General features: G+C 32.1%; 1 protein-coding gene across 4 annotated transcripts in view; it reads right to left on the bottom strand.

The window, feature by feature from the left end:
- LOC107692258 (protein FAM131A-like) overlaps positions 1-16642 on the bottom strand; it is a 40605-nt gene that overhangs the window by 20981 nt on the left and 2982 nt on the right. For 2 of the 4 annotated variants that reach the window (XM_016491221.1, XM_016491218.1), the window contains exons 2-4: positions 10296-10429; positions 1457-1550; positions 39-221 (exon numbers count right to left, since the gene is read on the bottom strand). In XM_016491221.1, coding sequence (XP_016346707.1) covers positions 39-221; positions 1457-1526 — 253 coding nt within the window. In that variant the 5' untranslated portion in view covers positions 1527-1550; positions 10296-10429. Of the gene's footprint in view, positions 1-38; positions 222-1456; positions 1551-10295; positions 10430-13351; positions 13420-16642 lie in introns of all 4 variants that reach the window. The other 2 variants (XM_016491220.1, XM_016491219.1) reach the window with 2 other exon arrangements.

Genomic DNA, 16642 nt, shown 5'->3' with positions numbered 1-16642 from the left:
CCTGTTAAATAAGGAGCGGATCTCCAGCGGTTACTGACCTGCAGCGAATCGCGCCTCCTGCTCACCCTCGGACAGATGAGAGTATGACGTGAGGTGTGACTCGAGGGCGCTAGGCGCGTCGGTGGGTTTACACCAGCCCTTCCACTCGATCAGGTGAGCCACGCGGCCCTGCGCCATCGCCGTGGGCTTCGTCACATGATCTTTGACCACCTGCGAGAAACCTGAACACACACACACACACAGGGGTCAGTGACCCGAATGCTGCATAATACAGGAGGAATAATCCAGGTCATGCTGTCAATCAGTACGACACAAAGGACTCGTCACGTGCAATGAAAGCATGTGTGTTTACTGTGAAGATCTAGTGAGCTGTGATCTCTTGTATTCACAGTGTGTGTGTGTGTGTGTGTGAGGGTCAGGTTTTGTGATCTTTACGGAGACCAAATGACCTGAGAACAATACAGCATCTCAATGGAGACGCTTCATGTTCATCTATTGTTATTTGCCATTATTGCCGTACCTTTTATTTCACGATCATTAATCAGCATTAAATTACTGCGTTAACTATTGAGAAGGTTTTTAAAAAGGTGCATCACCAACAACAGGAACTTAAATTAAACTAAAAAGATATTTGATTTTTGGCTAACATTAACACTAATCTGCATTAAATTAATGCATTTTAACTACTGACAAGGTTATAAAAAGGTACATCACCTACAACGGCAGCCTAAAATAACTAAAGAGATATTTGACTATTGATTAACATTAACAATCAGCATTACATTACTGCATTTTAACTACTGACAAGGTTATAAAAAGGTGCATCACCTACAACAGCAGCTTAAAATAAACTAAATAGATATTTGACTGTTGGTTAACATTAACATTAATCAGCATTAAAATACTGTGTTTTTACTATTGACAACATCTATAAAAATAAAAAAAAGGTGCATCTCCTACAGCATCAGTCTAAAATAAACTAGATATTTGACTATTGGTTAACATGAAAGTTAACCAGCATTAAATTACTGTTAAATATTGACCATAAAAAAAAAAAAGGATGCATCACCGACAACAGCATCCTAAAATAAACTAAATAGATATTTGACTATTGGTTAACATTAACATTAATCAGTATCCCACGAGGTCTACATCTAAATTTGATGCAGAAACATTTTTCACTCAGAAACACATGAAATTAAACATGAAATTTTGAAGTAGAAAGACTGAAATACATACCGGTTTTATTAAAATACATTTTTAGTTTGCATTTGTTTTGGAGGCTGGGCAAATGAATTATATTTTGATGACAGATTACAAAGACAAACATTGTTAATTGCAAATATTCCTGTAAATAAACATGCACATATTTAAATAAATATGCAAGCAGTAAGGTTTGGGTGTAGGATCACAAATATTGTCAATGAAATCAACGAAAGTCAGTAAGAAAGTTTACCGTGAAGTGAAGATCTGGCCAGCGCTGCGATCTCTTGAATGGTGAGAGCTCGTCTGGATTTAGGTAACATGTCGCTGCCGTCCTCAACATTTACCTGAGAGGAGAAGATAAAACACTGAGTAAAACACTGAGTAAAAGCTTTAAAGAAGAGTTTCATTTCAAATGGTTTCATTTCAAACAACAACAAAAAAAACTCAGTTTTTCTTTTTCTGCATTTCTTCTCTTCTCTGGTTTGCTTCCTAATCTAGTTGTCTAATAAACCTGGCATGGTATATTATGAATATTGTTGATGAATTCTCTGTGATGTTGCTTTGGATAAAAGCTCCTGCTAAATGCATAAATGTACATGCAATTCAGTTTGAGTTGGTTGGTTGTATTTAATTGTATTGCCGTATCAGCTTCACATGGCAGATTCAACATTCATCAAAATAAAATAATAAATACAAAAATGTTATAAAAATTCAGCTTAATTAAAAAAATATTAAATTTTGTATACACAGCAAAATATTCTTTAAATCTGTGATATTTCAGTGAGATACTGGTATAATATTTTTTATTTCTTAATTTTATATTTTATGTTTCATTTTAATTTTAGTAATTTTGTTGTGTGTTTTTGTATAGCTTTTATATAGCTTTTGTTTATATTTTTTATTTCAGTTTTAGTTTTAGTTATTTTAGCACATCAAGTTAAACAAATTTTTCTTTGGAAACTAGCTGAAATATTTCATTTAATTTCAGCTCAAATTAATTTCATTTCATTTCAAGTAACAAAAATGTTATATGGTTTTAGTTAACTATAATAACCCTGTAATAATAACCCTCAAGTCTCAGTGATCTTCTGGTCTGTAAACAGGGCTCTGGTTCCTCCTTCAGTGTGCATCTGTGGGATTTTTTCTGCTGTTTTCTGGTCCAGCAGGTGCATCTGATCACTTAGTAAAGCAACAGCACATTCACATCCTCAACACACACGATTTGAGAAACCATAAACGCTGCACTTACTCAACTTCAAGACAAGTGATGTGAAACCTCTAATACTGAGCACTAGTAACAGGTTGTTGATATTTCAGCAAAATCTTGGCCTAGGAGTGACAATCCCTCAAGAGCAAAGCTGCATTTTAAGACCTTCATGTCTCATCAGACTGTACAGCAGGTTACAGTGCGTATGTATTTAAGGTCACATGTGTTTCTGTGTCTTTAGTAACCGCAGAGGAGGCATGCGACATGTGCACCTGGCGTGTTTGAACCCTCCTGAGTATGTATGAGTTTACTCACGAGGGTAAACGCATTAGCTGGCACGTCATGGCACAGTTAGTGGAGCGGGTGGCAAAATAACAACTGATACTTATTGAAATAAAAAGAATGCGAGCGCCGTCCCCTAGAGCTCTCACCATACACGCTGATAATTCCCTACATGAGCTGGAGGAAATAACAGCATTGCAGTCTGCACAAACACACACACCCAGCTGCAGAGAGCGTCACCTACTGCCCTACTGAACACTGAGATTCAGTCCCTGAAGAGCTCAAGCCCAGGAGAACGACGCAAATTCAATGAGCGTCGTACAGCAGGACTCTGTTACTGAAGCTTTGCCATTTTACAGTCGTCTCGTTTAATAAAACTACAGCTGATGACCTCAATAAAACAATGACATCGACCACAGGCCAGACACTCACTAGAGAATAGAATAGAATAGAATGCAGAACTTCTGTGCAGTAGAACAGAAAATACCAATCTAGTCTAGATGGAGAAAATAGTAACAGAGTGAAATAAAATAAACTAGAGATTAATAGAATAGAACCGAATAGAAGGACCACAGTGCAGTAGAAAATAACAGTCTAGAATACATTTTGAGAAGAGATGAGTACAGTGGAGTAGAATAGAATAGAGCAGAATAGAATAGAATAGAATAGAATAGAATAGAAGGACAGCAGTGCAGTAGAAAATAACAGTCTAGAATAGATTTTGAGAATAGAGGAGTACAGTGGAGTATAATAGAATAGAATAGAACAGAATAGAAGGACCGCAGTGCAGTAGAAAATAACAGTCTAGAATAGATTTTGAGAATAGATGAGTACAGTGGAGTAGAATAGAATAGAACAGAATAGAATAGAATAGAATAGAATAGAATAGAATAGAATAGAATAGAATAGAATAGAATAGAATAGAATAGAATAGAATAGAATAGAATAGAATAGAATAGAATAGAATAGAATAGAATAGAATAGAATAGAATAGAATAGAATAGAATAGAATAGAATAGAATAGAATAGAATAGAATAGAATAGAATAGAATAGAAGGACCGCAGTGCAGTAGAAAATAACAGTCTAGAATAGATTTTGAGAATAGATGAGTACAGTGGAGTAGAATAGAATAGAACAGAATAGAATAGAATAGAAGGACCGCAGTGCAGTAGAAAATAACAGTCTAGAATAGATTTTGAGAATAGATGAGTACAGTGGAGTAGAATAGAATAGAACAGAATAGAATAGAATAGAAGGACCGCAGTGCAGTAGAAAATAACAGTCTAGAATAGATTTTGAGAATAGAAGAGTACAGTGGAGTAGAATAGAACAGAATAGAATAGAATAGAAGGACCGCAGTGCAGTAGAAAATAACAGTCTAGAATAGATTTTGAGAATAGAAGAGTACAGTGGAGTAGAATAGAACAGAATAGAATAGAATAGAAGGACCGCAGTGCAGTAGAAAATAACAGTCTAGAATAGATTTTGAGAATAGAAGAGTACAGTGGAGTAGAATAGAACAGAATAGAATAGAATAGAAGGACCGCAGTGCAGTAGAAAATAACAGTCTAGAATAGATTTTGAGAATAGATGAGTACAGTGGAGTAGAATAGAATAGAACAGAATAGAATAGAATAGAAGGACCGCAGTGCAGTAGAAAATAACAGTCTAGAATAGATTTTGAGAATAGAAGAGTACAGTGGAGTAGAATAGAACAGAATAGAATAGAATAGAAGGACCGCAGTGCAGTAGAAAATAACAGTCTAGAATAGATTTTGAGAATAGAAGAGTACAGTGGAGTAGAATAGAACAGAATAGAATAGAATAGAAGGACCGCAGTGCAGTAGAAAATAACAGTCTAGAATAGATTTTGAGAATAGAAGAGTACAGTGGAGTAGAATAGAACAGAATAGAATAGAATAGAAGGACCGCAGTGCAGTAGAAAATAACAGTCTAGAATAGATTTTGAGAATAGAAGAGTACAGTGGAGTAGAATAGAACAGAATAGAATAGAATAGAAGGACCGCAGTGCAGTAGAAAATAACAGTCTAGAATAGATTTTGAGAATAGAAGAGTACAGTGGAGTAGAATAGAACAGAATAGAATAGAATAGAAGGACCGCAGTGCAGTAGAAAATAACAGTCTAGAATAGATTTTGAGAATAGATGAGTACAGTGGAGTAGAATAGAACAGTGGAATGGAATAGAATAGACTAGAATAGAATAGAATAGAATAGAATAGAATAGAGTAGAGTAGAATGCAGAACTTCATTACAGTAGAACAGAGCATGTCAATCTAGCCAACATGAAGAAAACAGTGGTAGAGCAGAATAAAATAAACCTGAGCTGAATAGAATAGAAGGACCACAGGGCAGCAGAAAATAGCAGTCTAGAATAGAAGGTGAGAATAGATGAGTACAGTGGAGTATAATAGAACAGTGGAACAAACAGAACAGCATAGAATATAATAAAATAAAATAGAATAGAATAGATGTAGATCTACAGTGCAGTAGAAAATAACATGCCAATCTAGCCTAGATGGAGAAAATAGTAGTAGAGTGGAATAAAATAAACCAGAGCTGAATGGAATAGAATAGAATGACTGCAGTGCAGTAGAACATAAATGAACAGTCTAGAATAGATGGAGAGTATACGAGTACAATAGATTATAATAGAACAGAGCAGAAAATAACAGACCAAATGACTTGACTAGAGTAGAATAGGACAGAATACAATAACATAGAACAGATTAGAAGAACCTCAGTGCAGTAGAACAGAAAATGGACTAGTAGAAATAAACCAAAGCAGAAAATAATAGATTTGAAGACTAGACTAGGAGGACTGTAGTGCAGTAGAAAATAACAGTCTAGAGGATATGATATAATATAATATAATATAATATAATAATTCTGTGCAGTAAATCAGAAAATAACAGCCTAGATTAGATGGACAGGAGTACAGTAGAAAGGAATAGAAAACAATAGACCAGATTAGCCTAGATGACTAAAAACATACAGAACAGAAGGACTTCAGTGCTACTAGAATAGGAGTACAGTAGAATCAAATAGAATAGAAGATAATAAACTAGGGAAAAATGGAACGGAACAGAACAGAATAGAACAGATCAAAGTAGACTAGACTGTTTAAAGCAGACTACACATCAAATCACAGACTATTCTACTCTAGTACAGTGTCAGACTGAATCTTGACTTCTCTATTTGCATGCAAACCAACCCTCTGAGCAGAGACACACACACACAGACACACACACACACACACACACACACACACACGTTTTACAACAGCAAACAGACAGTAATTAAACATGAGCACTTTGAACAGGAGCCTCATCCGTCAATCTGTCTGTGAGGCTGGAATACACACACATCTCATCATCAGAGCACACACACACACACACACACACACACACACGAAGACTGAGCAGTGATACCGGCTCTCCGCTCGCTCCACACAGGAACAAAAGCTTCTCCACAGAGTCGTCATCAGGGACATGCCACGTTGCACTCACACCCCGTTATTCCGCTGGAACTAGGAAGGAAATTAGCATTTCTATAGCAACCAGTCACCATGGAAGGATTTCTCCAAGGATACGGCGGGCTGGATGCTGGATGATGTCACATGCAGCACGTTTGATCAGGGTTACTGTGGCTCTCTCTCTCACACACACACACACACCCTTTCCTGCAGTCTGGATTACACACAACACACATTCCCCATCATGACGCCTGTCTCTCTCTCATGAGACCCACAGTTCCCTTCGGAGATCCGCCTGTGTTGCAGCAGCATCATACAGTGTTTATATCTTTATAACAGTGGCAGCCTTGTTTTAGTATCAGAGTTGAAAAATTAAGTATAATTTTTTATATATGTTATATTATTTGTATTCTTTATATTTTATATAATATTTTCATTTAGATTTTTTTATATATTTATTTTTTTATATATATATATATAAAATTAATTAATTACATAAACGCATACTTGATGTGTAATAAATTAAACTTAGTGTAATAAATTTGAACTAAATAAAATATAAAGAATTATATTAAAATTCAAAATATGATTAACGTTAATATTTGTCATTTTACTTTTATTATTAATAATAATTTTAAATGATGATAGTATAAATTAATATTTTTTGCAACAAATTTTTAACATATTAATTGCTTCAATTGAAAACAACGCCTACACAATAGAGAAAGCTCTGACAGAAATATCAACAAATATGAAATTTTAAGGCATGGAACCAATTTGACATTTGGATTTAGTTTATATTTTCCCAGCTTAAGTGAAATCATTGTCAATTTCGCAAAACTGAAATTCATAGTATTATGAGTTGCATAGTAAACTTGAATTTTTCCACCAGATCAGTCAAGATCAGACAAGAAAAAAAAAAGAAAAAAAAGCAGATCAGTGTCAGTCAAACTAAAACTCAAAACCAGGTCTAAACAAAAGAAAAGTTTTGCGCGCTGAAACCCGTGGATTTTACTCACTGTTGCGAGGCTGTTAAATGAAGTCAAAGGAAAAACACATCAGTGCAGCGTGCATGGCTTCTATTTGAAAAACCACATTAAGAACTAATTACTCAGAATGACTCATGAATGATTAGAAAACTAACTAGTCAACATTTAATGAAACTCAGAGCGAGGAACCGAGTCTAGTGCAATTGGCCAGCTACCGACTTGGATGATCGGGTTAATTAGGTCATTATCAAGCCGAGGAAAGCTGAGAAAATCATTTTCTGCTCTGAACACCGAGTCAGAAACCCTTAATCAGCTCCGATCTGACAGAAGAAGCGCTCGAAAGCATTTCGCTTTCTTCAGGCCGTGGCGCAGGACGTCTGGAATATGTGCCGTTATGTGAATGTAGGCTTCCTCGACCGCTAACCATATAATGATGACAGAAATAGCTTGTGCATGGCAGGCCTTGGAGCGAGACGACAGAAGCAGGATCTGTGGGCCACTTTATAATAACACAGGGCTTCTGCGGAGTTTAGAAATCAAATTTAAGAGTTTTTAAGACTTAATTAATACAGAATGCCGTTACAGAACAAACCCATATAATCCCAAATTAAATCAAGTATCTCAAATTCTTTTACTTAATTAAACAGACTGAAGTACATTCAGCTGCAAGTTTGGTTTAAATACTCAAGATGTGTTTTTTCTAATATTTACATATATATGAAATTGGTTTCTGTTCTCATATATCAATACACATGAAGTAGAGATTCGTCAATATTGATTACACTTATACGATAATATAATGCTTTTAAAAATAAAATAAATATAATGCTTTTAGTCTTTCTTTCCTGTGACAGGGCGACCCAGAGAGAAGATATAAGAGCTTACATTGATTTAAATGCCAGATTTTAACCAAAATACCAATAATAACCAGGAAAAAATAATTTTAATCGATCAAGACCAAAAATACACTGGGACTCTTATTTTGAAATGTATATTATCTACTACTTTTGGTTGCTCATTCAAAAAGATGAAAAATATGGGATCCAAAATACCAATATGAAAAAAGATTTTATGCATATTGAGGGACTTTTAAATAATAAACAAGCCCAAAATACAACAGGACTCTTATTTTGAAATGTATATACTTTACTGCTTCAGCTGCTCATTCAAAATGATGAGAAATATGGGAACCAAAACACAAATAATAGGCAAGCTAAAAAGACTTTATGCATAATGGACTTTTAATCAAAAACAAGCCTAAAATACACAGACTCTTATTTTGAAATGGCTAAGCTTTGCTAGTTCTGACTGCTCGATCAAAAAGATGAGTGAAATATGGGAACTAAAATACGAATAGTAACCAAACTAAAAAAAAGGTTTCATCCATAATAAGGGACTAATTAAAGAAAAAACAAAATACTACAAGGACTCTTATTTTGAAATGGCTATGCTTTACTACGTCCGGCTGCTTATTCAAAAAAAGATGAGAAATGTGTGAGCAAAAATACCAATTTAAAAAAAAATGCATAATGACGTACTTTTAATCATAAACAAGCCCAAAATACACAAGGACTCTTATTTTGAAATGACTACGCTATGGCTACATGACTTGACTTTGAAACATTTACTTAAGACCTCTTAAAATAATTAAATGTTAATTTCATTATCCTATCAGACTTTTTAAGACCTTAAATTTGATCAAATCAAACTTAAAGAGATAGTTTCTTGCACAGACTGATCGTTTCGCTTCATAAGACCTCAATATATCGTCAGGAGCCACGGGTATTATTTTTGTTGTTGCCTGTATATGCTTTGTTTGACTCTTAAAGTGACGGCAGCCATTGACTTGCATTATATGAATCACCAAGGACGATGCTTTCAGCTAAAAACCTTCTTTACTGATCGACTCAAGAAAAACGCATCTACATCTTGATGTATCTACATCATGATAAATCGATAACGATAATTATCGCAAAGGATAATTATTGTGGTATTGTGTCAGAAATGTGGGTATTTGTATTGAATGTTATTATATTATTAATGTAGACATGTATTAAATGTATCAAAGGGGTAATTGAATATAATTACAGTATTTTTATGATTAAGCTATAGCATGTGTGCATTTAGCCTATACTAAATGTTTTAGCATTTATACTGAATGTTTTTAGGCTACTGTTTTTCATACAAATAGGCTAAGTTACCTAAAAACCATATATTTATATTTTTACCATGGTATATATTGAGGTTCTGTATGTGTGGTTTTAACTGTGTTTATCATGATTTAAATGTATGCTACTATGGGAGATCAATGCTTAATTAAAAAAAAAAAATTTTTTTTAAATAAATAAAAAACTTAAAACCATAATTTTTTTTTTTATAAATATAACCATATAAAACTGAGGTTGCTACAATTTTTACAGATGTTACTAATGTTGATAATGAACAAAAATAAAAATCTGCATCCTAAATAAAGCTGATACTACTACTACTACTACTACTACTATCAAATGTGCATTTATAAGAGAAAAAAAGTAATATTATTATTAGTGCTTTTAAAACGATTACAAAATATATACATGCATGTGTTTGTATTTATATATACATAATATATGTGTGTGTACTGTGTATATTTATTATGTAAACTAAAACTTTTATTTTGGATGCGATTAATCGCGATTAATCGTTTGACAGCACTAATTATTATTAATATTATCAGGCAACACAAACCTGTTTCTTGATTTGAAACAATATCACATGCAGAAACTATGAAATAAATTTTTCTATTAAGATATTTATTTTGTTAAGGAAAATTAATGGCCTTACAGCTTTCACTTTGGAGCAAAAATCTGGATTTAAACTTGAAAGAAATAAAGACTTGACATTTATCGTGATAATTATCGATATTGATTGATATGAAAAATTATCGTGATGATTTTTTTGGCCATATCGCCCAGCCCTACCTGAGGGTGAGTAAATTAATAGCTAATGTTTATGTTTGGGTGAACTGTCCCTTTAAGAGTTTTTTTTAGGAGCCACAGAAACGCTGTGAGAGGAGAGGAAGGGAACGCTGTGAAGTAAAAATGGACATGGAACAGATTGAGAGGAAACTTTGGCACCTTGAGGAAACGGTCCGAGCTCCCAAATGTCGCGCCCAGGCCGTGCGCCAAACTGGTCCGCGTGTTGCCCAAGAGCGCCAGGTCAGAGCAGGAACTCCTCGGGCTCCAGTCCACACGCAACCTGTCACCTGCCACTGTGTGGGGAAGAGAGGATGAATGACTCACCACTGCCCCCCACTGCCCTGGAGACCAAACCCTGCTGCAGGACAGCCCTACAATGTCTGACCGCTATTATACACAGAAATCATAGAAAATATATATGATCAATATAAATTATTATAAGAAATATTAAATTAATAATATATTAACATGGTTTAATAATACTTTTATTTACTTACATAAATATAGATATAAAAAAATTAGACATATATAAATATAGATAGGGTGACCAGATGTTATTTTATTTTGTACTTTTTTAATTAAGTTAAAAACAAAACTGAGCATTCTCCTATAATACAAATATACACAATACAAATCCGTATTTATTGCACATATTTACTATAACAATAGTATTTTGGCTGCATAAAATATCTGATTGCTACCGGTATATTGTATAAATAAATATGAATATTATTATTCATATTATTTAAAATATTACCATATAATTAAATATTACAATATTATAATTTTATTTATTTACATAATAAATTATAAAAGAAAAAATATAAAATATATATTATAAATGAAATATAATGAATATCTTACTACTTAATTTTGGCGCAATATAGTATTAATTTAAGTAATATTACAGGTACATAAAAATATAAAATATAAAATAAATAACAAAATATATATAAAATAAATAACATAATAATAAAATATATATTACACATATAAATTGCACAGAAAGAATATTATATATATATATATATATATATGTTTAATTTATTCCAGTTTGTGTAAAGTTCAAACTCATCTGATCAATAAGAATCAGGGTCATCTGGTCTCCCTAATGCTTCAGATCAAGAGTTTCAGCAGAGGCTTCGTCTGATTGCTTTCCACAGCAGAAGAGCTGAAGTGCTTCTCTAAAGCTCTCATGCATCAACATGCAGTCAAGATGCAACATTTATACAACCTACACGGCCAAACACAAAGCACGTCCACAGTGCTGTGCTTTCTCGGAGTGTCTATAATACACAAACATGCAGAAATGATCTGGAAAACTCTAAACTGACTGGCTGGCTGGCTTGATGCATCTGGTGCATCAGTTTAGTTGGATGAAAAAAAGACCAGCATTCATTCATAAATGACGGTGTCTTTTCTTTCACTTCATGCACCAGGCCTCTCTGACGCGTAATCCTGATCGACTCGCTCACACGGCACACGACTTCACCGATGACATCACTTCCTGTTTGTGTGAGTGGGAATATTTACTTTCATTCATCAACACTTACACGGTGTTGACTACAGGAGTATCATTTTGAAAGGAAAGAACAACTATAGCGTTCAACAACAACAGGTTTACAATCTCACCAAACATGTCAAGAACATGTCTGTCATATTTCATCCCATTATAAAGTAGTAAGAAAAAATATTGTGCACGAGATTTTTTTTATGCAGAGAAATTTGCAGAACATTTTATGTATCGTAACAATATTTTTTGACTTTAACATTTACCTTAATGATCACTATTCTAATTGAAAAAAAAAAAATTATTACAAAAAAAATTATATACATATATATATATATATATATATATATTAGCGTGGTCAGTCGATTAAAATTACATTGTGATTCAACAAAAAAAATTACACTAATATTTAGGCTACAACGGCGTAACAAACTACGGAACATAAAAGAAGATAATTTGAGAAACATCTCAGTATTTTCTGTTCATACAATGAAAGTCAAACAGCTTTGTTACCAACAGTCTTCAAAATACCTTCCTTTGTTCCACAAAAGAAAGGTTTGAAACGACATGAGAGTAAATTATGACAGAATTTAAATTTTTTGGGTGAACTATCCCTTTAATGTTTTTATTATTATTATTATTATTATTATTATTATTAAACGATACTCTAAATAAGAAACTAAATCTGCCAGGAGGTGGTGGTAAATGTCTTCATTTGATTCGTTCAAACGGCTGATTCATTCAGGAATGAAGTAAACGGCTCTTTATGAATGGGCTTTGAATCATTGATTCACTCGATTCATTCAAAACGCGGATTCATTCCGAAACTAAACACCGCTGTGTTGCTCGAAGACACACAACAATTCTTCTATGGCTTTAAAGGTAATATATTCTTTGCATAACTGAGCAAAAACACAATATCGTGTTTAAAACTTAACACAATATCAACTTCTTATTTACTGAACTGTTGTATAAAATCACATTTAAACTCGTGATATTCGGGACAAAATCAGCACTCTGTAATACTGCTCTACCTGCTCGTGTGATATTGTATGATATAAATATGAGACAAAAACACATACAGGGGCATTTTTGCACCAATATCTTGAATTTTAGGGCATAACTGCATTTATGGAGTTGTTGGCCTGCATCAAATTTGTCAACATTTATATAGTAGTTTATTACTTGTTAAAATTCTCATTTATTACACACACACACACACACACACACACACACACACACAACTTGATGTGTTTAAATTAGATTTTTAAAATATTTTTCCTTTTCTTTATCTTGAACACTTGTATGTCATTTACCCATTAAACAAAAATGTAAATAAATAAATAAAAATACAGGCAAAATAAAAGAATTTTCAGTAGCAGTCTCAGACTTTTGGACCCCAGAGTATATAATTTATATTGAAATACAATAAAGAAGACTGACTATGCAGGACAAAACACACACACACACACACACACACACACACACACACGTTATATTGATAAAAAAATACTAGAGGGTCAGATGATTTTCATTAATGTATTTTTTTTTTAAATCACAATATCAAAAGCTTTTTTTTGCACTGACAACAAACCCCACACGCAAAAAAAATAAATAAAAATTGAAATGTGACCTGAATGTGTTTTCATGAGATTGACTCTATTACTCTCACGTTGTCTCTGTGGATAGGAGCGAGATCACTAACCTGTTTCTGATAACAGAGAGGCTGATACGATCTACAATAAGAGCAGTGGGACTCCGCCTTCAGCTCCTCTGCGGGAAATCAACAGGAGCGTTTAGTTCTAGCTGAGCGACCCACAAACAAATCAAGCACGAGAAGAACACAGCACAGAGATCTTCAGCAGTAAATACTCTGTTCTCTAGCAAACCTAATCCAATCCATCTGCTCACCGAAGCGCTCGACGCTCCGTCCTCGTCCCCAAACCCTCTCCTGTCCTCAGCAGAAGTTATAAAGCAGGTCAGAGCTGATGTAATCTCACTCCAGTCTGACACGCGTATGCTTTGAGAAGTCCATTTTAGGACAAAAAAAAAAAAGAAAACAGACCAACCTGCTATAATCTTAGAAATAGAGCTGCTAAAAAAGGGGTTTCGCAGTGAAAAACATTTTAATATATTTTAATACCCAAAAGAACCTTTATGCACTATATTAAAAAGGTTCCTCAAGAAACCATTGATGCCAATAAAGAACATTTATTATAAGTGTACTGTAATTCTTTACAGATGACTGGCAAAACAAAAAGTGTGTATTATGTGATATTATATAACTAAATATCAATTATATTAATATGAGAATATATTAATTAAAACATAATATTAATAGTATTACAATTTTAATTCAATTATTTTGTATTTACATGCCATCATGAATTATATCTATTGTATTTATTGTAAAAAAAATTATCACATTTTTTTTATTTGTTAAATATATGTATTTATAATATAACTTATATGAATATAAATATATAAATGTATATACATGTAAATATTTTCAAAATTATTAACTAAGTCAGATGATTTTTATTAATGTATTTTTAAAAAAAGCATAATGTTCTTTTTAAAATATCTGATTGCTATGGGATATTGTATAAATAAATAAATAAATAACATTAAATATACATCAACAATATAAATATAGAATTCTATTATGTAAATATTTCATGAATATTCGATTATATTAATTATATAATACTGATATTACATTAATTAAAATATTATAATATTAATAATTTGAATTAATAATTTTTTTATTTACATTTTATAAATTATATCTATTGTAAAACTAATTATCAAAATAAAATTCGAATTATCAAAACAAAAGTGTGTCTGGATCAGATTATTTTTGTTATGTTCATAAAAAAAACGTCATTATTTTAATTCTAAATTATCTGATTGCTATGGGATATTATAAAAATAAATAATATTAAGTATATCAGCAATATAAATAAAATATTGTGTATTATATGTAAATATTGTATGTAAATATTATAATATGAATTATATTGTATATTGATTAAAATATTAATTAAAATATAATAAATAAATAAATAAAAACATATGTAAAGATTAGGAAACAATATATAACTCAGAGATATCTTTTGTAATTAAATTAAATCAGATAATTATCAAAATATAATTATAATTATTTAAAAAAGATTGTCTGGGTTGGATGATTTTCACTATTTGAATTTAATGTCAAATGCAGCTTTTTGCATTGACAAAAAAAAAACTTCATTTAAAATATAATAAATATAATTTGTATCTTTAGACTTAATAATCATATTCCACTGCTACTTTTTGCCACTTTTATGGAATAAACAAGGAAACAAATCTGACCTACTATAATCATATTGGAGTTTGTAAAGTGATGCAATACAAAAAAAACAATTTTCAGTGATCGGTTCTTAAAAGAAGCATCATGTTTCTTAGTGTGAAAAACATTAACCATCTAAAGAACATTTTCCATTATAAAGAACCTGCAAAGATTGCATGGATTTTGAAGGTGCTTCATCACACCATCAATGCCAAGAAAAACCTTCATTGTAAGTGTAGTGTTCTTCTTTATAAACGACAAAACAAAAGAAACGTGATCAGTTCTCGCTCCCGTCACGTTTATCAGCGATTAACAGGACAACACTCACGCTCAGAACGGCTCCGGTATCCTGATACCTCATTAATAATTACAGCACCAGATTAAAAAAACGATTTGTGTGGTGAAAATAAATCTGAGGCCATTTGTTCGGGACTCTCAGAGTGGAAAGGCGTTGGATTTAGTTTTTTCCGTCCTCACTTCATGTACAGAACATGAGGAAAGACCTGGACATTCATCAGGATGGACAGATTAAATGAACATCAAGGTGTGGATCATGTATGAGAGGAAGTATATGGGTGTTTATATGGACACTTGGCCTTGCTCCATTAAAAACACTTTTTGAGATCACTAGTCAGGAGATCTGTCATTCTCAGTAACGTCATTTTCAATAAAAATGTCACATTAAATTTACATATTACATTTAATTGCAATGAGATTTTAAACTTTTTTGGAATAAAATATAAGGCAAATTTCATACCGAGCATTGCATGCATTTTAAATACACACAATATTTTCTCAATTATTATAATTTGACAAATTACTGCTTGGTTGGAAATGATGCATTGATATTTTTGGTAAAACTTTACAATAACATACTGGTAAAAAATGTATAGCCTGAATGCACTGTAAGTCGCTTTGGATAAAAGCATCTGCTAAATGCATAAATTATTATTATTAATTATTACAATAAGGTTCTTTAACATTACTTAACTACATTAATAATGAAAAAACTTCTAAAGCATTTATTAATGTTAGTTCATGTTAATTGTTAAACATTTACTTTGTTAAACATTACATAATGTTAAACATTTACTAATACGTTATTAAAATCAAAAGTTGCATCAGATATTAATAAATATAAATGGTATATTAATAACAATTAATAAATAATATTTATTACATATATATAAACAGATGCAATTATATATACACACACAGCATAAATTAACATAACTTGAACTTTTCTGTTTTGCAAATCCTTTTTTTGATTGATCTTAGGAAATATTCTAATATTTTGAGATACTGGATTTTTGACTTTCATGATCTGTAAGCTCTAATCATCAAAATTAAAACAAGAAAAAAAACGTTTGAAATGTTTTACTTTACATGTAATGAAGCTAGAATATATGAAAGTTTCACTTTTTGAAATAAGCTAAAAAAAAAATACCTTTTCACGATATTTAAATTTTTTGAGATGCACCTGTATATATATTATATATATAAGTGCTGTCAAACGATAAACCACGATTAATCGCATCCAAAATAAATGTTTTTGTTTACATAATATGTGTGTGTGTGTGTGTACTGTGCATATTTATTATGCATATATAAAAACACAAACATACAGTAAATATTTTGAAAATATTTACACATATATATATATAT

This window comes from Sinocyclocheilus anshuiensis, unplaced genomic scaffold (assembly GCF_001515605.1).
Source record: "Sinocyclocheilus anshuiensis isolate Anshui unplaced genomic scaffold, SAMN03320099.WGS_v1.1 scaffold402, whole genome shotgun sequence".
In the NCBI taxonomy this organism is placed as follows: domain Eukaryota; kingdom Metazoa; phylum Chordata; class Actinopteri; order Cypriniformes; family Cyprinidae; genus Sinocyclocheilus; species Sinocyclocheilus anshuiensis.
The sequence above is the reverse complement of the archived record's forward strand: the minus strand, read 5'-3'. Positions and strand labels throughout refer to the sequence as shown.